This window comes from Thunnus maccoyii, chromosome 17 (assembly GCF_910596095.1).
Source record: "Thunnus maccoyii chromosome 17, fThuMac1.1, whole genome shotgun sequence".
Classification (NCBI taxonomy): Eukaryota; Metazoa; Chordata; class Actinopteri; order Scombriformes; family Scombridae; genus Thunnus; species Thunnus maccoyii.
This window is the reverse complement of record NC_056549.1, coordinates 27,153,440-27,175,036: the sequence shown is the minus strand read 5'-3', so window position 1 is coordinate 27,175,036 and position 21,597 is coordinate 27,153,440. Positions and strand designations below refer to the sequence as shown.

The 21,597-nt window shown below is 40.5% G+C and overlaps 1 protein-coding gene across 1 annotated transcript in view; it reads right to left on the bottom strand.

Annotated features, from left to right (window-relative positions):
- Positions 1-281: 281 nt before the first annotated feature.
- The window catches only part of nt5dc1 (5'-nucleotidase domain containing 1), a 70,386-nt gene continuing 49,070 nt past the window's right edge, over positions 282-21,597 (bottom strand). The window contains exons 9-12 of the mRNA XM_042390285.1: positions 17,194-17,315; positions 10,194-10,367; positions 6,592-6,760; positions 282-2,739 (exon numbers count right to left, since the gene is read on the bottom strand). Of these exons, the coding sequence (XP_042246219.1) occupies positions 2,627-2,739; positions 6,592-6,760; positions 10,194-10,367; positions 17,194-17,315 (578 nt within the window). The 3' untranslated portion in view covers positions 282-2,626. The remainder of the gene's footprint in view (positions 2,740-6,591; positions 6,761-10,193; positions 10,368-17,193; positions 17,316-21,597) is intronic.

The following is a 21,597-nucleotide window of genomic DNA, read 5'->3' as shown; positions in this document are numbered from 1 at the left end:
GCCAGCGTCTTTTAACATCAGGCCATGTGTCAAAATCGTGGAGGATCAGGGTTGTTGTTTTTGTGACCAATATGGTCACAAAATGTAAATTACATTGTTGCTTTTCTTCCCAATTAGGTGAATTGGTCATTGCCATGAATGGGAGTAAACTAGCTCATGTCTCAGTCATGGCTTCAAGTGTTCGCCTTTAAACCTGCTGAACTCATCTGTATACCCGGTGTACAGTACAAGGTCTTTGTTTGCCAATGTTTGCAAAGAAAATTCAAAAAAAGAAAACCATGTGTAAGAAAATTGTAGAACATTTTATTTCATTGACAGTACTTCAACACTTCAACACAGAATTGAACTTTCCCTGTGTTTTCAAGAACTTAAGACCACAAATGAATCCAACATAAGGCAAATGTGCATGTCAAATTTTCCAGGTCAGATGAGAAAGGAAGAGTACAATCACAACAGGTGTATGCATAAAACACTTGCACACACAGCACAAGTAATAACTCACTTAAAATGACCAATCTCATGTACATGCTGTCAAAATATTCCCTCTTCATTTGTGAGATGTGGTCATTTTAAAGGAACACTGACATTTGAGAAATCCCCTTGTGTGCTTAAGAGTCAAATGAGAAGTTGATACCAGTTTCATCTCTGTGTGTTTATCACAGTTCAGCACTTTACAACAACTCCAAACCAGCTTTATTTACACGCTGCGTCTTATGTAGAGTATGTAAAACATGTTGAAGTGAATGAGCTATTTCATGACCAGCAACAGCTGGGAGCAGTAACTGTACGCGGAAGGGCTGTCACTTTTTATTTGAAATTCAAACTACTATTCAAACCTGGAGAAAAAAAGACATTAAAATAACATTCACTGTCTATCTATTGCATGGCCTGTTGCTCTCAGCAAATATGGGTACTGTTGTTCTCTTTGTGAACGCAAAATGGAGAAAACCAGCGAGCCATGCAGAACAGTTACTTAACACCAACCCATCTGAGTAGTAACGTTTGGAAGTATCAAAAATGGCAAAATCATGGACAAAGGTGAGCCTTTGTAAAATACACCTGCCTTACAGTAACATAGCAACAACAACTCTAATGCTAACTTTTAGCTTGTGACTTGAGTAGTGGTAGTGGAGACACCTCATGTGAATGGAACAATGTAAATTCTTCAAGGTAGTTTAAGATTATGCTACATGGGTTGTGTTCAAATTAATAACAATTAATTACTTGTTAAAATCTCATTACTCAAACTTGAAAACTTTTTGAACTTTTTGAAGTGACAGCCCAAAACTTTTGACCTCAACCGAAAAAGACCTTTGAAAAATGTACGTGAATCTGGCATACACAAATCAGTTTTCAAACAAAGAGAACCAACCGGAAAAGGACCCGAGGACAGTCAGAACCAGTCCGACATAGAACCAAGAATAACTAGATCCAAACCAAAAGGTGGTCAACTTACCCAATGACATCTGATAGAGAGAACTCTGCTGTCACATAAACCAAGTGACTCTTGTATTAGTGACAAGCTTGTTATCGCTATACAGAGGATTTGGAGTTGTTGTAAGTTGTGTTTTTCCACTTCATATTGAAACTACATCACTTCCTGTAGCCACAAAGATAAATCCGATATCAATCTTCGGTGAAAGCAAGAAGAAATTTTCACCAAACCGAGTGTTCCTTAAATATCATGGCACGACTTGTCTATGCACACCGACAAAATAACCATTCAGAAGTCGGTTAAAGCATATCTCAATCTGGTACTGCATATGAATGAAGCACAAGTAGTCCACATTTTACACAATCACTCAAAGAGCACATGTCACTTGTTGCACCAAAATAATACAGAGAACATCTAGCATAGTCTTCATCATCCATTATTATTATTAAGTGTTTCCCAAATTGTGTTTTTTGAAACAGCCAACACAAAGGACAGCATTGTGCCAAATCTTTGGCGACAACAACCTGAAGATTAACATCTTCCACAAAACTAACACAGGGGAAACTTTATACCTTAAACCTCATGTTAAGGTTACTCAAATGCATACAGTAAAACTATATTTAAAAAAAAAAAAGAGGACTTCACAATAACAGTATTATAGGGAAATACTGACACAATGATTCCAAAGGATATTTAGGGACAAGCACACCTGTGACAACCTGGGTTCTGCCTACAGTTAAACACATCCTTGAGGTAATCACTTCAGGGAGAAAGAGACAGTAAAATGTTCACTTTATTTCTGAAAAGTTAGAAGATTTTTAAACGATCTACCATGAAAAATAATTAAGGGGGGCCTCACACATGAAACAATAAGAACACTACATTTCCTATTATTACTGTATGCAGACACACACACGCACACTTATCTTGTCGTATTTCCATGTGTACGGTACACTAAACCACAAAACAACGTTCAAATGTAGGTGTTATTACAGAGAGATACTGTGGCTTACATTCACATGGTTTCTCTGAATGGGTGAGGAGTGTATGCTTCCTGTGCTCCACAGATGGCGGTGGGGTCAGGTGGGAAACTACAGGCAAAAATGGAGGCACATTCCTCTCCTGAGGCAGAGGGGTAAGGGAGGACTTGTTTTTTTTTTTTCTTTTCTTTTTTCCTTCTTTCTTTTTTTTTTATGGCAGACTCTCGCACCTCTTCAGCAAAGAATCTGGAGGCCTGGGGTAGTAGCCGGTGGTGCAGGGCTTGTCGGGAGAAAACCTGGGGAACTTGTAATCCAGAGGGAGATCTGGAAAAAAAATGAGAGTGAAACAGGAAAAGTCAACTGCGAGTTATCCAGAACATGTGCAGGCTGTACTGTTGCTGTTGCAACAGCGAATGTTCAAGAGTAATGATTCATTATTTGGTGGAAAAGCACATTTTGCTCTCAACAGCAGGTAGTAATCACTGAGTTCAGAGAATGTTGGATTCACACGTTTGATCTTCTGCCTCCAAAGAGACAACTCTGGCATAAAACAATCATAAATTACAGGCCTGCAAACTCAAGAGGGATCAAAAAGTTCCCAAACAGAGCTCCTACAGGGGGGCAGGGGGCGTTCCCTGTCAAGTGTTTATAATTTGTAAATGAAGCATTCTGGTGCACTCGGGAATGATCATAGAGGGGAAGGATCTTTTTGGATCTGCATTATGTGGTTCAGTTTTTTTTTAGTTTTTAAAATCTATTCTTACAGTGGATAGCTTGCAAAAGGTCAACAGAATATGACTTTGGATCCCATCCCATCCAAACATTAGGTCAAGATATACTTGAACTGAACTAGTTCACAGGATGATTTGTTTGACCATGTCTGAAGGCAAAAGACTTAGTCCCCTCACATCTTATAGTGGAAAGGTGTGGGGAGGGAGGGGTTCAGTCACACACGACTGGGCCCCCATTGGCAATTTGTGAACACTACGAACAATGCGAGGAAAAAGGTTGCATCTACCTTAATCTCTTTATTTATGTGGGAAAGTTTCACTGGTAGGCAGCTTCTCTTTCACAGGAACGCCCTGACCACATTCACATGGTTACACACATTTACAGCTGGAAGCTGCTGAGTACAACCACAGTCTGATCTGCTGGCCACTGAACAGCTCCACTGGAACAGATGGAGTTAAAGGCCTTGCTCAAGGGCACCTCAGTGGTGGTAATGAGAAAGGGGCACTTTCCTCATCCAGACTTATTCTGCTGCTGGACTGAACCAGCCACCTTCCAGTTACAAGCTTGCTTCTCTAACCTTTACGGTGGCTGTCTACTCCTTCAGACATGCTTGTCGGATGGTGGAAATGCCCATAAATCCCCTCCCCCCGCACCTTTCGGATAGCGGATATGGGGTGGTTGTGCACGGCCATTTCTGTAACTTTCCGAAACAGACAAGCCAACATTCACACCCATTTCTCTCCCTAGCTTTCCTTTTTCAGTCACAAATAATTAATGGTACTTTTCATGTGAAAATGTGTGTTTGGATGTAAGGGTCCAGTGGTGACATCATTCAGCTAGTATGGGATGTTATATACAGAACAAAAGACAGGGCGTTTTGATGCACATTGAATGCAGTCAGCTATAATGCCCCAAGGAGCTAATCTCTCATGTCCCACAAGAAATAAACAGGGGTGTATTTCGCTCTGTGTTGCACTGCAGTCAGTGGGTCTTCACCTTGAGTAAACTCTGCTGTTGTTGGCCAAACACAGCTAAAGTTTGTTCAAGTTTGCAGGTCTCAAACTAGGTGGAGCTACTGAAGTTGCACAACACAATTCCTTGATATTGATGTACTTTCATTTTTCAAATAGCAACCTTTTGCTGGAACTGCCAATGTTTCCAGGACCATACCCAGTGGTCTGGCAAGTTGTAGCCCAACTGCATTCCTGCTGACCATTTTCCAAGTATTATCATCTTTTTTATATTTATTCCCTATCTTTCAGGCAGCCATCTCTACTATTACACAATATTTACAGGAACTTCACTCTTCATCTAAAGTTACAAAAGTTCTGCCAAAAACCAGACCTTCAGGCAGATGAAACAGGAGTATCTTAACACTTCAGGTGCTTTCATAATAGCTACTAGTATACTAGTCCAAAAAAAACCTTTGGTATGAGCTCAGGTGAGGACAAAGAAACTGTCTTTCATGCCTCAGTAATTAAAGAGGTTTTTAGGGAGTTTTTCCTGATTGGAATTGAGGGTCTAAGGACTGAAGGTGTTGTATTATAGACTGTCTATTTGAGCAAAACAAACAAAATTGATTTGACTTGATTTAGTATGCTTTAAACAAAGTGCTTGCCAGACTGTCTAACAGCATCTGAAACCAAAGAGTGTCTAATTTTTGTAATTTTTCCAAAACAGACAAGCCAAACATCTCAATCAAGCTGTCTTTTCTCATTCTTTACACAAATATTGAACCCTTTAAATTGCCTGAGATGAGTTCCAGTGACACTGTGATGAGGTTTGTGTGCAGTCAGAATGCAATCTGTCACCCCGCAGGAAGCCGTCATGATAATATCATTAGTGGCATTTTTGTCAGTTAGCAAGAAGTCCAAGATATTAAAACAGATGTTTCCTGAAAACCGTTTTAAACTACCACACTTTGATGAGGAGGCAAACGGACAGTACACAACAACAGTACACAACAACAGTACAGAACAACAGTACACAACAACAGTATGCAAAGGTGAAAGTAGACCAACAGGAACAGAGTGAACTGGGTCAACTGCACCCAACTTTAGACTGTGGAGCTTCAGCCGCTGTTTTGATTCGTGTGAATGTTTCTGTGTTGAAATAGTATGATGGAGAAAACGTTTGATGTGGGAATACAGATTCTGATTCTGCTTATCATGGGATTGTTTTTTCAGTTTTTTACATCACAGGTTTGATGTGTCTCAGTCATGTTCTGTGTTCCATATCAGTATATTTACAGAAATACACATAAATAAACATTTCATCTATGCCTGGTTGAATGCGACTTTTGTTTCGTGCCGCTATGCTAATAAGCTAAAAGCACTCAGTGTATCAAAAATTCTCCTTTATTTACCCAAACTGCAGGTTTGGTTGAAGCAACTGGAATGAATTAGTGAATTAAAAAAGGACTTGTTTTCAAAAGAGAAACTCAGAGCAGCAGCATGGTGAGTATGACATGATCCCGTTGTGCTTTTATTTGTTCATTCCAGTCACGCTCTGTTATGATTTGAGTTGCAGCTTTATTTGAGAACAGACAGTATTTCGTATTTTCTCAAGAAACACAGTTCACCCATTGTAAATATCAAAATGATTACACTGGAAAACCACCAAAGTGCAGCATTTGACAGGAAAATTCTTATTGACTTGGTGAAAAACAGGGGCAAAATATTTGGCATTGCTCTTAATTGGTGCTCTCCTACCTGGAAAACAGACTTTTTTGTATTTTCATAGTCAGTCATGGAGTGTCTTCGGGGTCAAATTTCAGTCCGATATTAGTTTCCCTTTCAGTGCTTCTTCTGGGTAATATTATTTGTGGCCATGGGTGGCATCTCATTTAATTTTCATGCTGACAACGCAGCTATATCTTCCTAAAAAAAAGCCCTTTGAGCTTGAAATGCTGCGTTCCCTACAGGATCTTCTCACTGATGTCAAACATTGGATAACAAATCCTTTTCTTCAATTTCACTCTCACAACAGAGACATTCTTACTATTGACTGTCAGCATATTTCTGAACAGGTCATCTAGGCTACATTAATACATAAAGGATTAAGAGTTTAACACGATTTGGGTTCATATTTTCAACATGCAGTGACATCAGTATTGTAACTGAAGTTCCCTCACAGCTGAGTAAATGTGTGTAGGAGTCTGGACTCTGGGATGATCTGCCTGAGCAGATTAGTTTAGCTGTCAGCTTCCTTTTTTTAAATGACATCCTAAATTATTCTTTTATTGAGTAGCTTACCCTGACTTACATTCATCTTTGTCTCTCCTATTTTATCCAGTCTACCTACTTTAGTCATTCCTGACATCATTGTTTAAGCCTTTTTACACATAGTTTGGACCATGTTTTTGTAGACTCAACTGCTTTCAAATCTCCGTCCAACCACTGCAGATCTGTGACACTGTCCAGGATTTTGCCCCCTTCCACATACCTGCTATGTGCTCAACACTGGGGATGGCCATGGCGCTGTATTTGTGAATGCAGTGGCTGCACCAGGTCAGTTTCTGGCTCTCCTCGTCCCCTCCTCCACTTTTGTGCACGTCCACAAAGTAGGAGCCCCACTGCTCGGACACGGCGGAGGGTGACTTCATGCCCTGCTCCTGTTGAGACAGTCAACACACACACGCACACCAAACTGTGTAAATGTGTGTTTAGATTGGTTTTCAGACGTGTGCAGACCTGATAAAAGGAGGTGGGAATTTCACCCTGAGCAACATAAGGGAGACTTTAAACTGGCTTTAATCCAAGCAGCTTTAAGGAATATTTTCAGAGCTGGAATGAATCATTATTTCCAAGAGATTTCCTACTAATAATCACTCATTAAATATCAATACGTTTTATAGACAGACAGAGCTAAGGAGCAGCCACCGTCATGAAAACAGGATGTGGTGTTCAATAGGAAGGATGTGATATTATAAATGAGCGCTTTGCGCAATATCAGCTAAATGTCAGGAACTTTTACACAATTTAGACACTGAGAGGTTTCAATTTCATGTTGTTATGGAGATTTGTATCAAGTATTTCTGAATCTAATATTTGAAAGGGAACGAAAAAACAGAATGAAGAAAAAAACGGGGAGATACGTCCGACCTAATTCACCACAGATGACAGAGATCAAACTTCTCATTTCAAAACATACTGAACACCCCTTAAAGCAAATAATCCTGCTTTCTCCTACCTACACCATGTTCTCTGCAGTATTCAATGCATGCATATTAATTATACCAATGTGGTGTTACTTTCATGCAACATCAGATTGTGTATATGAGATAATGCTGATAAAAAAAAGAGAGTGTAAGCCACAGGAAGAGGCAGACTGAAAAAACTTTGAACTTTCGCATCACTATCAAGATGTCATCTGTGTCAGTAATGTTGTTCTCATCCGGCTGATTATCATTTCGCCTCCAGCTGATCAGTATCAGAGCTGATATAAGCATGTTTTAAATTTATTTATTTATTTCTTTTACAGAATTATTTTTAACCCACTGCACTCAGGCTATGCCAACTGTCATATCGGGGCTACAAATGTTCCATTGTGCTTTGTTGCAAAGGTGGAAACTATTCTTGACATACAGCATCGTGACAGACTGAAATCCTCACTGACAGCGTGCCACAACCTGCAAAACAAGCACAGGTGCTTTAGCTTAATAGAAAATCTGTCCTTTACCTGTTTCAACACCATCTTAACTAAACTTTCCCATCACTGCAGGGTCACACTGACACTCTGTTTGGATGTTTTAATTTTGTGAAGAGAAGTGAAAACCCCTGGACATCAATGCAGTTGATAAGCTGTAACATCTGTCATACTGGATGTGTACAGAACTGTCCCTGTTTACAATAATGAAGCTAGGCTATGTTTTTCTTGAAGGATGTGGTGCAGTGTAAATGGGACTATACTAAGACAGATACTCTATATCATACATACGCAATAGGCAAAATTTAACCACAAGCTGACCCAGACATTTCTATCACGTCACCTCAGCTGTCATCGTTCAGCCGCCCGCAAGACTCCACAGTTATTAAGGTTGTTGTGGAATGTAAGAGCTCCGGCTGAAAAAGTGAATTGGTTCGTTCAAACTTAGCCAATACAAAAGAAGAAAAGTTGACAGTGAAAAACATGCATTTGAGGGATGAGGATTTAAGGTGTTCATTTTGCCCGAGGGAAGTACGAGACCACTGAGCTTGATTTGTGAATGAAACAGCGGCCATAATGAAGAGTGAGAACTCAAAACACCGCTATGACACTAACCATGTCTGTTTAGAACAAAGCTATCTCAACAACACAGAGGTAAGAACCACAAAACTGAAGCAGTTGAAGTCATGATATCAAGACTCCTGCAGATCAAATGTAAATTTAAGGACTTAATTAAACAACAAAAGGTGTCACATCTCTCATCAATACAGAAATACTGTTCATGTACATAAGTCTGGAGTTTTTGTACTGAAATATATCAACATGTAATGCAGCCTTACTGGATGCATCTGATGCAGGAGCTTTACTTTGAAGGCCGAGGAGCACATCATTAACTGCCTCAGTTTGTGGAGTTACAGGTTAGTTTAAAAAAGCCCTATTTATAACTTCCAGAAAGAGTCCAGAAAGAATGAGTGCTGGCTGATCAGAGGGGTGAGCAAGTGTATTATTATAACTGTCTGAGATCTTGTTTGTTGCTATAACATCGTCTGGTCCAGGAACATAGATAAGGATGACAGCTGTCTGAATAAAAAGGTCTAAAAAACACAGGGTGCAAACTTCAAGAATCTGGAACAGCTTTGCCCATTTATCATCTACAAAATTACACAGTCCACCACCCACACACTAATATGATGTGAGTTTATCCCTCTCCAATACATGGACTTGTTTCCTCCTTAAGCCAGTTCTCTGTAAAACATAATAAACTGCTTTGTCTGAAGGTGCCATCATATTTAACCTTTGCTGTCATCTCTTTTATTATTCAGAGAGCGCACATTAGAAAAAGTCATTTCCGCCAGTGAAGGTCTGTGTGGCCTCCGTTTCTGATATCTCCTCTTGATCCATGATTCTTTGTTGTTGCTGAGTTGTTCTCAAATTCCTCATAAATCCAGCACAGGCATCCACCAAATTTGTTTTGCACGAGCCACCGGTTCCTGCCTGCCGTCGAAGAGTCAGCAGGTCTGTACAGCGCTTACTCAAGTTGTGTATACACAGTCTTCCTGCGCAATTAGGGATTGTTACCAACATTTTGAGAGCGCTCAATTTCAGTTGCACCTCCAAATAAACCAGTTAGATAATCTGAATAAACTGCTGGTTTATTTACAACCTGCCCCATCAACTGACTTGTTTTTTTCCCCAACTTCCAGATCTCAGCAGTAACTTTGGTGAGTACAATGTTGTTATAACTGATAGGAATGATAGCCAAAACTGTGAAAATGAAACCCAAGTTGTAATTATCCTTTAATGTAAAGTGGTACTGTGTCTTAGAGTGTTCATTGTACAACTGTAGGCTATAACTGTATGTAGGAACATAAGAATATTGCATTGGTACTGGTAATCCAGTTAGTTGGATGACAGAGTTTAGGGTAATTACTTTGTTCTTCCTTTTAAGATACAACATCCTTAGAAAGCCCTTTGTATTTTGGGAAAAAGGGAGGTCTGTTGCTGGTTCTGGCCTTTTTTCGTCAAAAGATGTGCTGACACCTCACTTTATGGCTGTCAGGATCTCAACATCCTGCTGATTAATATCCTGATCTGCCCAGTGACAGAAAGGGCAGCACTGACAGCATATCCTTCATTGCTGATTTAGTGTCTCAACATGCTTGATTGCACATGTTTCATCATCATATATGACAGTGTAGAAACTTTCCCAGAATGTCTTCCAGGAGCTAATACAGACACAGAATCAGAGATGGAGAAGAAGCTTATAGACCTGCATGGACTAACACACACAGGGGGGTATATGGTGGCAGAAGGCCAGAGGAGAGAGGCTCACAGAGTTGGGGGTTGGAGGGTGGAGGTGAATGGCTGCTAAGAGGAAACAGCTGCTGCAGTGAACTTACCTCAAACTTTCCCCTTTTCTCCAGCGGCTCCACTTGGGCCTCATTGGACTTTGCCGCATCGCTCTTAGGGACACCCTCCCCCTCCATTTCCTCCACAATCATCACTGTCTCCCACTTCCCAAAGCTGCTGGCTGGGAACATGTCCGACCTCATGCTATCTCCGAAATACACCACCTGCAGGTTTAGGAAAAGAAAGTGACAGAGAGGACAGCTTGTTTATTTTTACATAGCTGTGGTAAAACATAAATTCTTCTCTCAGCAGCAGTCAAAGTCACTAAAGCTGGCATATGTCTTATGGCCCCCCAGGGTGAACTAGACCAGACACGATGAGTCTGCAAAACTCATCACGACCTCTTTGACCATCACGTCTCTTTTGTCCTCGACGTCTGGAAAGAAAAGCAAGCCGAGACAGGCTTTACTGAGTCGCATTCCAAAACTGAAGCGCTCAAAGCTTTAAAACCCGTTTCAGCAACCATTTGTTACTATTTCTCTCAAGTGGGAAAGGAAAGGGAGCGAGGGGTGCTGGAGATTAATATGACAAGACACAGCAGTCCGCTGACTTCCTGAACACAAGATAAAGGCTTTACAGTCAGCAGAAGCTAAAAATGGAAGGACCAGTGGCCAGTTTATAGGAACACTGAAAAATAATGAGTCTAAAGTTCAAATGATTTTGTGTCCAGATGTAAGAACAAGGGATCAGCAAATTCATTTCCCTTTGAAATGTATCATTACTGCAATCAATACTGTTTTATTACATCGCTAATAAAGGACCACAGAAAGTGCTTTTGCAAGTTTACAGTAGCTCCTTTACTACAAATCATATATACTTTAAAATATTGGTATTTTCATATGCATACTATACAGTTTACAGATTTTTTGGAAGTACTCCACAGGCAGCCATTGGTTTCTATTTATTCCTACAGAATATACTTCACAATGCACATTACACTAATTTATGTTACATTATCAATGCATAGTACTGCAGTTTAATTGCTGGTTGATATGAAAAGCTTGCAGGATGTAAGGCATTCCAGGATCTGCCCGTCGTCCCTCCCCTTCACAGAAGTCTGCTGGCCAGTCTGGCCACATGTAAACAAACAGATGGGCTAATCGGGGCTGCTGCAGGCTGGGCCTGCAAGGAGGGGTCTGGAGGAATCACATTTCCACCAGACTTTCCCAGAACTGGCCGCAGCTGCTCTTCGTACCCCAAAAGCCCAGCACCTCTCATTGCTCAGCAGTCTGCTGCTAGAGTCATGGGATCAGTATGCTAAATATTGACAGAGGCCAAGATTCCAGCACGGAGGCAACATCTTACAGAAGAGATTCAACGTGGATGGATACAGTAACATTCGCCTGAACTACACTGGTGAAGTAAATAAGACTGCAGGCTACAGCAAAATAGTATTCTACAGTCCAGCACAACCCCCAATAAAACCACAAAGTGTTGTTTTTACATTTCTACTTGTGTACGGATAAAACAAATGATATAACGTGTTCATTAATGAGCTTAAGAGGTGTTGGTGAGCAGATTTTGTTGACTTTAGACAGAGCTTCTATAGCTGTTTCCCCGTTTTCAGTCTTTGCAATGAGCTAAGCTAACTTGCTGCTGACTGTAGCTTCATATTTACTGTACAGATATGAGATAGATGTTCTCATGTAACTCTGTGCAAGAAAGTGAATAACAATATTTCCAAATATGTTGAACTATTTCTTTAAAGGGGAATTCCACTGATTTTACACATCAGTGTTTCCAGGTGTTGGGGAGTACGACTGCAAATGTGAAAAAAATTATATAAAGCCTTTTGTGTCTCCAGAGGAAGCTGTGTGAAATCTGATAAATTGCCTCAAGTGATGTCACTCGAGTCAGCGTCTGTTGGGGCTGAAGACTGAAAGTTAGAAAATGAAAACAATATGGGGGTGTGGAGTTAGAAAGAAGTGAGGTTACCAGACGTCTGTAGCTGCTCCTCATCTCTGCTGAAGGCTAGCAGCTGCAGGTTACATCAGCTGCTACTAGCATAACACACCGAAGTCAAGGGAATCAAAGCGAGTTGTATTGTGGGTAATGTAGGCGCCGGGTTTTGACAAGAAAGAGGAATGTGTGGAATAAAAATCAAGATATCTCTGTTCTGCTGCATCAATTTTTTTTTAAAAACTGTCGATTGTGAGTCCGACAATGTTACAGGGGTGCAATGCTACATCTGTGAAGTACTCCTTTAAAGGTCAGCGTTCAGCCCTGAAACACTTGCAACTGACTTACAATTTGCTGAGGAAAACTTGGCTTGACTTGGACTTACCCTTAAGGACTCCAGACTTGAATTGAGACTTACTTTTACAAGACTTGTGGCCTGAATTGTAATTTTTTGATTTATTTAGGACTTGCAATACAACCCAGGAAGGCCAGTTTGAGTAATAGATGCATGAGTTTTAGGATTTATCAGACTCTAAAGGACTGTCCAGTAGTGTTCTAATATTATATGGATGAATTTAACTGTTCTTTAATGTACCTATAACTTATTACAGCAACAGTCCTTTCATCCTCCATTATGATAATCACCAGGTAAACAGTGCAATTATAACCATTACCGGGTTGTGCTGAGGCAAAAGATGAGCCAGCTTCAACGTTTTTGCCAGATGATGCATTTTTTGCCGGTGCCCTTTGTGTTGGCACTACTGCTGTGCTGCAGTGGTCTCAATCAATGAGGGTGCTACATTTTTAGTGTTAATGTTTGTCTAACGTTCTTAGTTGGAATGGTTGAGTCATGTGGGCTCTCACTGATTCCGCAGTGAGATGATGGAGAGCCAATGTAAACAAGTGGATGGTAGAAGACAGTTCAAAGTCTTGCAAGACAAGCTAGGGATTATTGGTTTATTATACAGTCGACAGGTCAGAGCCGAGGACTTCAATAGGAAACCCATGTGGCTCAGTGTCTGCTGAACGTCTCGTACAGCACATCAAGGCTTCCTGTGCTCTTACTATCAGAAGTAGCTTACTGCAGGTCTTAGATGACATGCAGTGTGGGGATGTGGGCCCCTTCTCTTATCAGCTCGTCACTCAGAGGGGCAGTTAAAGCTAAAGCCGGGCCCAGGTAAACAGAGCTGCAGGCATGAAGAGGGACCTTAATGAGCCCATTGTGCTGCACACTGTGTGGGGCCGGGAGCACAGGGAGAGCAAGGGGCCAACGAGACAATAGTCATTTGTCTTATATTCAGTCCTAAAATGTTATATTCCTCTTAAGTTGTGACAAATTCTGCCAACAAAATGAGATCATTGCACATGGTTTCAATGCAGTTTCAGTTTAAACCAGGCAGAGTGAGGTACATCTATATACAGAAATGAACCAGAAGCAGAAAGTTCTTGTAAAGTAAGTGATTTGCATTTAAAACACGTGAAATCATATCAAAACTGGAAGATTTTGACTTGGATTACAAAACGGGATTAATATTAAGAAATAAAAGGGCGACTTATTAACCCTAACCCTAACCCTAACCCTAAGAGATAGAGCATTATCTTAGACTGAAAGATCTAGTGCCTCTTGAAATTTGAACAACTAATTTATCTTGCTTTCTAAAATGTCAGCCAGTTTAAATGTTCACTGGGAAATGATTAACCTGATCTCACAGAAATGCGTGAAATGACCACGACCTCTTAACACGGCGTTATATGTCTAGCACGACAAAGGATCCCAATTGTCTTTCCATTTGCATCGTTTCTGTGGTACCAGCACGTAATTTTAACATATTATGTGCCACCACTACATAATGCAGTGTTAAGAGGTCATGGTCATGTATTTCTGTGAGATCAGGTTGGAAATGATAGACCTATTAAATAAAGTATTACCAACTATGATAGCATCGCATTCCAAATCCTCCGTCTTGTACTCAAAATGATCAAGACTAGCCATATTTAAGCCTCTGAATCAGTGTGATAACGACACGTCAGCCCAGCCATGACCCCCAGCTGTTCTAGCACTGTGAGCACTAAGAGCAAACTGTAATCTTCCCTGAATCCTGTCAGGTGAAAGTGGAGGGAGCTGAAAACACAGAGTGCCTCGGGTCACCCCGGAGGAATGCTTAAAGCAGCTATAAGTGCAGGTTGACACTGAATTCCACAAGAGCTTTCTCCACGTGGCTGGGGAACAGAGGGGGCATTGAGCCGAGGGGAGGGGGGGAGGTGGGAGAGAGGAGCTGGGGATGTGGATGATGACGAGCGCTGCTGGGTGGACTTGGGGTTGGCTGATGCAGCTCTATCTGTGCTTTATGTATAACATCAGGATTTTTAACAGTTGTTTACATCTTTTACTCATAAGTCTTGTGAAATACTACACTGCCCAGAAGTTTAACAGTTCTCATGGATGTCACTGTTATCAGAAATATCAAGGTTCAGTATGCCTACAGCAAACTTGGTTGTATGTCTTCTCATATATCTAACTTCAAGGCTCAAGCTTGCTTTTATTGCCTCCCAAGACACAAAACTTTCTTGGTTTAATACGATTTCTTTCTTCTAAAGGTAAAAGTGTTTATATTCGTTCCAAAGAGCCACACTTGAAAGACAGAGCAAAAAACCTTCCATCATAGAGAGGGAGTAAGACGCGATGAATTGTATTGTAAGGATAGGGGCGCACATTTTTGGACAGTCTCTCCTTAAAGGTATTTATTGCGAGTCAGTTGTACACACAAAAAGGGGCCACAAGTCGTGTAAAAAATGAAAAAGAGAGCTTGGGGGAAAAGTTCAAATATTGCCTACTTTCTCACCTCCGCACAAGTGGTGATATCACTGTGTAAAGTGGGCATGATTATTGGATTGTCTGTCAGGCAAAAATTGCCCATCAAAAACAAGCCCCCAGAAATAGCGCTGGGCTGTGAAGCCAATTTGACATAGTGTAAATACAACCCCCACAAAATGACTCTTTTTATTATAGCAATTTGATCCACTCCAACAACATTTGGAAAGTCTAAAAGAGACGCATGGTCAAACTATTTTATCCCCATTAAGTCAGCCGGCTTGGCCAGCGGAAGTCTCAGGACTCCAGTAAGCATGCTCTATGGGCTCAAAAATGCAGAAGCATGAGGAAGCCTGCGGAAACATGGTGGAAACACAGCAGAGGTTTTTGGCTTCAAGCACCACTGAGCAACTTTCATAGAAATGAATGGGTGCCATCTTTAAAACATGGTATCCAGTTCTCCTTAATACATCCTCGGTCAAAAATTATAGCCTCCCCTTCAATTCCACTCAGAGAGGAGCAGGTGTGTCTGAAGCATACTGAGACCTTTACCTGTACCAAACCTGGGCATTGTGGGTAACTAAATCAAACAGAAAAGGTATTTTTTGGAAACTTCTTGTCTAAGTCATGCCAAAAAGTGGCACAACAAAATGTATTTGTGTACCTGTGAAGTAGGTGGGGCTGAAAGCTTGATGACAACTCTCGATGTAGTAGTAGCAGTACTGTCTGGTAGTAAACTAGCTCGCCATCGACTCTTGTCTCACGACTGACTGCTAACCATGCATCTTTTGTGGAGCGGTGTACGGTGGAGGAGGATTATATAAAATTGTATGGTGCAACACAACTGTTATGGAAGCTTCCTCCATTTTGGTCTCTTCAGCTCTCCGTTCCCTCAGCGTCAGCACTATTAAGATGGTTTCATGGTGGTCAATGACGCAATTTTGTCTGTCAAGGTTCACAAAAATGTAACTCTGAGAAAATGCATTGTGCAAAGTCATTTCACAGCCACAAGTGAATCCACTGAAGGTGGAAATTCCACTGACATGTACTGATTTCAGTCCAAAGTTTCACTGTTACAAATGCTACGTTCTTTTATTGTTGTTAAATGAGCAGTAATCACTTTCAAAATTCACTCTGTCACCCGAAATTCTACGATTTATATCATCCGACAGATTTTTTTCACTTCAAAAGTAGGCACCACAAGGACTTCTCCGAAAACACTCATATGCCTCTTGAGCTTAGTTGGGGACCAGAGCACCATTTGATAGATATTTCCTTCAGATGTGGCATTCCAGTATGGGACAGCTCATTTCCCCACCCTGCAAAATTCCATAAGCCAAGTAGCTTTCACTGTGCTGTCTGATGTGAGATTTCATGGCAGGCTCAGGTTCAGACTGTGTTGAGGGGCTGGGATGAATCAACAGTTCCTTTAGGTCTATTTAAAGAGACATTTTTTGTCCTTCTATTTGTACTCACTCTTTGACTGAATGTTTTATTTCTTATTTTTATGAGCATACTACCATAAATCCCTGAGAACTGTCAACGCTGATGTGACAATAAAGTATTGAATCTTGAGATCAAAACTCAAACTTACATGTATGAACTCAGCTGCATTACTAACCAACCAGGAAATGTCATGTGTGATTTGACAAGTCTGACCTGATTTTAAAAGGGAAGTTTTTAATATGAAGGATTTTGATGCTTATTTCTTTTTTATATTTTGCCACGAAAATGTGAAATATAAATATGTGAAATAAAAACTATGTAAATGTTTAAAATGTGTTATGCAACATTGCTCCATAGATCGAACAATTGGAGTTTAACAAATCTTGCAGCACCCTTGGCCAGTCAGAATCCTAGTATGAAGAGGCACCAACTTGCAAGTAAACTAAAACCTTTTCTCATCATCTGTCTATGTTGCAGGGCTCAAGAAAAAAAGTAATTTATAAAGTAATATTCTACCATAGCAAAGAGGTAAAAAAAAGAAGTCTTTCATCTGTGTAGAAAATGACTAAGAATGGGCTGCATTGTACATAGGAGGCTATCAGTGAACTCTAGCATGCTGGCACACAGCAGCCCTGTTGACAGTCATGCCAACAGCCACGTTCCTCCTCTCCATCACACCGGTGTGAATCTCCCTGAGCTGATTCATCGTGAAACCCTCATCTCTTTCAGCCTCTGCCAACAAGCAAAGTTGGAGTCAACCACAAAGCGAGCCTAAGATGTTCTGCACCTAGATGTCTGACTTGCTCCTGTAATATACGAGGCGGTTGGCATACCTTGGGATCTGGTTTTCCCGTCATGGTCTTGAGCAGCTCGTGGAGGTGTGGCCAATTTCCCTGGGAGTACCAGCCGGGTTTTTCCAGCGACGGCAGGCCCTCACTCTCCTCCACGTCGTTTACTGGGTGAAAGAAAAGAGAATCAGACCGAACAGCCAGGTGCTACAGGAACAGACAGTCCTCTACCACCAAACCTCTCTGGCAGCATCAGCAAGGTCATGAGGAAACAGAACTGCAGAGGCAGAGTGACTTTGCCCTGATCTTTGATTTTTCTTGTGAATTACAAGATAATTTAAAGTCCCCCTCCATTCAAAAATGTGTCTGGCTTCTAGTTCCTTCACTTGGCTGTTTGACAGTCTCTGTTTGTTTTCACATTCATCTGCTGAAGGGGGAAAGTTGCTCTGTGCTCACCTTAAATCTGAGTTTAAAACATGTACTGGTTTGGAAGTCAATTGTGGTCCAATATGAAGTGTGATGCTTATAGAAAATCCATATAAGCCAACCATTATTCTTCAAAGCAGAGTATTTTTATGTGTCGTAAAACATGTCTGGAGGGAATCTTTAACCAATTTAGGTCTGTGGGAAAAACTCCTCTTTGATTAACTGCTCAAAACTCAGACATTTGCAGCAACAAGGGGCCACATATTGGCCTTTTTTTGATTGAGACAAATAATACAACATATAACATATAAGGCACATACACACATATATGCATACATACATACATGCACACTCATGTATCTGAGGGTCATGTAATATGGCCAAACCACCTCCTGGCCTCCAGTCTAGACACACCATGGGATTGATATGCCATGACCAGAAGAACCAATCTAATTGCCCCAAATAAATGCTATAACATATACACATATACAATACATACACACACCTACAAGGTAAGGTTGGGAATCACTCAACTGGAGTTACTTTTGATGGTAACCCTGCTGAAACTTTTGCCACTTTAAATTGTCTGAAACTTTACATTCAATGGCATGATTCTCTTTCCTCATGTCTATTTTCCTATCTCAATAAAAATATGACAAAAAAAATACTGAGCAATGACATTTTTTGTTGAAACAGACAAGAGCAAAACTACACAAGAAGTAACTTTTGAAAACTGACATTTTCTTCAAGGATAAAATGTTGTCAATGCATCATTTTAGCCAGGACTCTGTCCAAAAATATTTCTATCTCAAGATTAAATAAAGTTCTGATAAATAATGACAAACCATCTTCGCATATGAGAAAAAAATCTCAAGCATCAGAGAAAAGGTCTACTTGTTTATTTGATTTTGGACATTCACTCTCAGTACAGAGATATCTGAGCTGCTGTTGTTCCAGCAGCCATTACCTCAACTCAGCTCAGCAGTGGAGGGGAAAACCAGGCTGTGAGTGAAAGCAGAGCAGTGATGACGGGCCAGTCGTGCCCCTCTTGTCTCAATCCAACCCCACTACAGGCCATGTGTCCACCAGGACCGCTTCCCAAATCCTCACATTTACCCTCCGAACATGGCGGAGTCATGCGTTCAGCCGTGCAAATCACCCGATCACACAGAGCTCGTGAATAATGACTGAGGATTTTCCACTTGCTGGCTACATGTTTTGTGTTTGCTTAAGAGAAAAAGTGATTCCGTGAAAGAAGTCCAACTGAGTATGAGAGCAGTTTCGTCTTAAGACAATATTTATACAATGAGAGGAGACAAGCAATCATCAGTCTAAACAACTGCAAATGATATACAGTAGTAAAACAGTGGTACAGTATATTGTTTTGTCATGTTGTATCCTGATTCAATATGGATTTATTCTAGTCGACAATTTACACAAAAACCCCAAATTACAAAGTAAAAAGATGTTTAAACATGACTAAGAGTCTACAGCCATGCAGGCTTCTCTGAGAGACTGTGTTTAAAGTCCCACTCCACTCAAAAATGTCTTTTTCTTCTTGTCTCTACTGTTGGATGTTTGAGCTTCACCGTGCAGAATGATGTATGTGCAGAGTGTTTTCACATCCATCTGCTGAGGGGGGGGGGGGGGGCTGATTTTAAAGTGTGGGCCTACATGCATGATTTTGATTACAAATAGTTTAGAAGCCAGTCCTGGTCCAGCAGAAACTTGAAGCCTCCAGTAAACAAACACTGAGAATGGACTTTACAGTGAAGTAGGAGACACAAACTTCTGAGATGAAAAATATTTACATACTCATGGATTCTGGAATTTTTTAATGAGAGAGAAGGAGTAGATGACATGTTAAGGATTTTAAAGTGGTAATTATATTTTTCTGTGGAAAAATTATATCAGACCCAGATTATTGTTCCAAACAGAGTATTTGTATGTCTTAAGACATGTCTGGAGAGGATCTTTAATGTTAATGTCAGCCTGTGATGATGCATGCTAACATTCGTTAATTAACTGATGGAATGGTCAATAGTTATGCAAGTAAAACATAATAAACTGAAGTATTGGAACAACTGAAAGTGCTAACAGAAAATTCAGGCTTGAATGTCTGGACCCAATTTTTTGTCTTTCCATCTAATATTTGTCTTGACCAAAGTAGTAGACTGACTGACTGACCATGCCTTCCCTAGAGCTTTGCTGCTCACATGGCTAAAAATGTTTCACTTGAAAATGGTCGAATCTAGTAAAATCAAATATCAGCATGACATGTAATAGATTTTTGACCATTAGGAAACAAAGGCACAAGCTTCAAATATAACACTGACATATTATCCCCATAAGTTGTTAGTGAACAGTTATCTATTTACACATCCAGCAGACACAGAGCAACTTCAGCTTTCATTTGGAACCATGTTGTTATCTACCTGCTGTCTGCTGATCTGAAATTCACTCTCCTTTTACCTCTGTTTTAGTCTCCTCTAACTTATGAGAAAAATCTCTGGCTCTTTAGCTGCTAAATGCTCCACTGTGTTCACTGGCTGGTTGCTAACTTTGCCTGTCTGTTGGTTGGTGCTGAGTAGGATGTGTATAGTGGGTTTAACAGACTTAATGAAATGAGCTGCTGCTGCCAGAAACTAAGTTGATGAAAGCTGTGAAACTGAATCAAAACAGTAAAGTTACAGGCTGTAAAACCAAATAGATGAGACAAACAGAGAGATAAAACAGGCTGAAAACCTCTGTGGAGCAGAGAGGAACTGCAAAGTTAGTGATAATTCTCTGTTAGTTTGTCACTATGAGCAACACCTTTCACATTACGTACAGTTATTCGATCCCATGTTAACATAAAAATGTTTATTAGTTCAACTTTAAACCCTTTCTTCTGTATATCATTTTCTCTCATTACATGACATTTTGTGTAATGTACAGTATCAGTCAAAAGTTTGGACACAGTTTCTCATTCAAGTGAATGGGAAGGTGTGTCCACACTGGTACTATATACAGGTATCAAGTAGCAACAACATGCACAAGAGTGATGAATACCTTCTGAAGATGCTGCACATGAAAAGCAGGTTAGTGAGTTTCTGTAGAGTTTGTAGTATGAAGGAAATCTATCAGTGGTGTGTTGATTCTGTCATTCATCAAGAACACAGAAACAGAGAAGCTGCTCTTATGTGCAGGCTGACTTGATATAAAAGACGTCATAGATGTTCAGCAGGATGGAGTCAGTGATCCTCTTCACTGATCAGACGGGGCACTCGATGTGAATTACTGCAGCTGTAAGCTACAGTTCCACAGTGGTTGTGCTCACTCATGCCATGCAGTACCATGACTCCATGTAGTTTGCTGAAATCCTCAGTCTTCCAAACAGAGAGAACTGAACGATGCACAAACAGTGAAAAAGTACTTTACTTATTATCGTTGCTTATTTACTATATTGGTATTATTGGGTGCGTTTATGTCAATGTACACAATAAGTTTCCAATATTCTGTATTTCTGTATGCTTTTGCAAGCATCAGACTAACATTAAACATCAGACTAAGCATTAACTCTAATCAGATAATTATGATGTCACCATGAGTCACTTGTGGCTGCACTTAAGGTTTTCTGTAATTTCACAAGCCATTGGAACATTTTGTCCTTAGATTTTGTGGTTGTTTACTTGATGTTTTCCTTCTTGAAGTCCATGGAGGTGATGACACCCAGGAACGTGAAGGAGGTATAATGAGGTTGGCACAGACATGTCTGTAGACGGTCTTTATTATCTGGTCTGGTTTGCGGTGCTGCTGTCAGCACTGACTATAGCTTATTATCAAAGGGCATTTACACTAACCAGGTTGCTTCAGTGCCATTACACATGTAATTATACACTGTAATGACAATGGAAAACTGGTGGCACAGTTTGGACTATGACTTTGCAAAAATAAGCACTTTTTCATGGCCAAATATGGCTCCCTATTAAATTGTGTTTGATACATCATCATTAGTGTTCTTCGGGGTGAGTGAAGACAGAA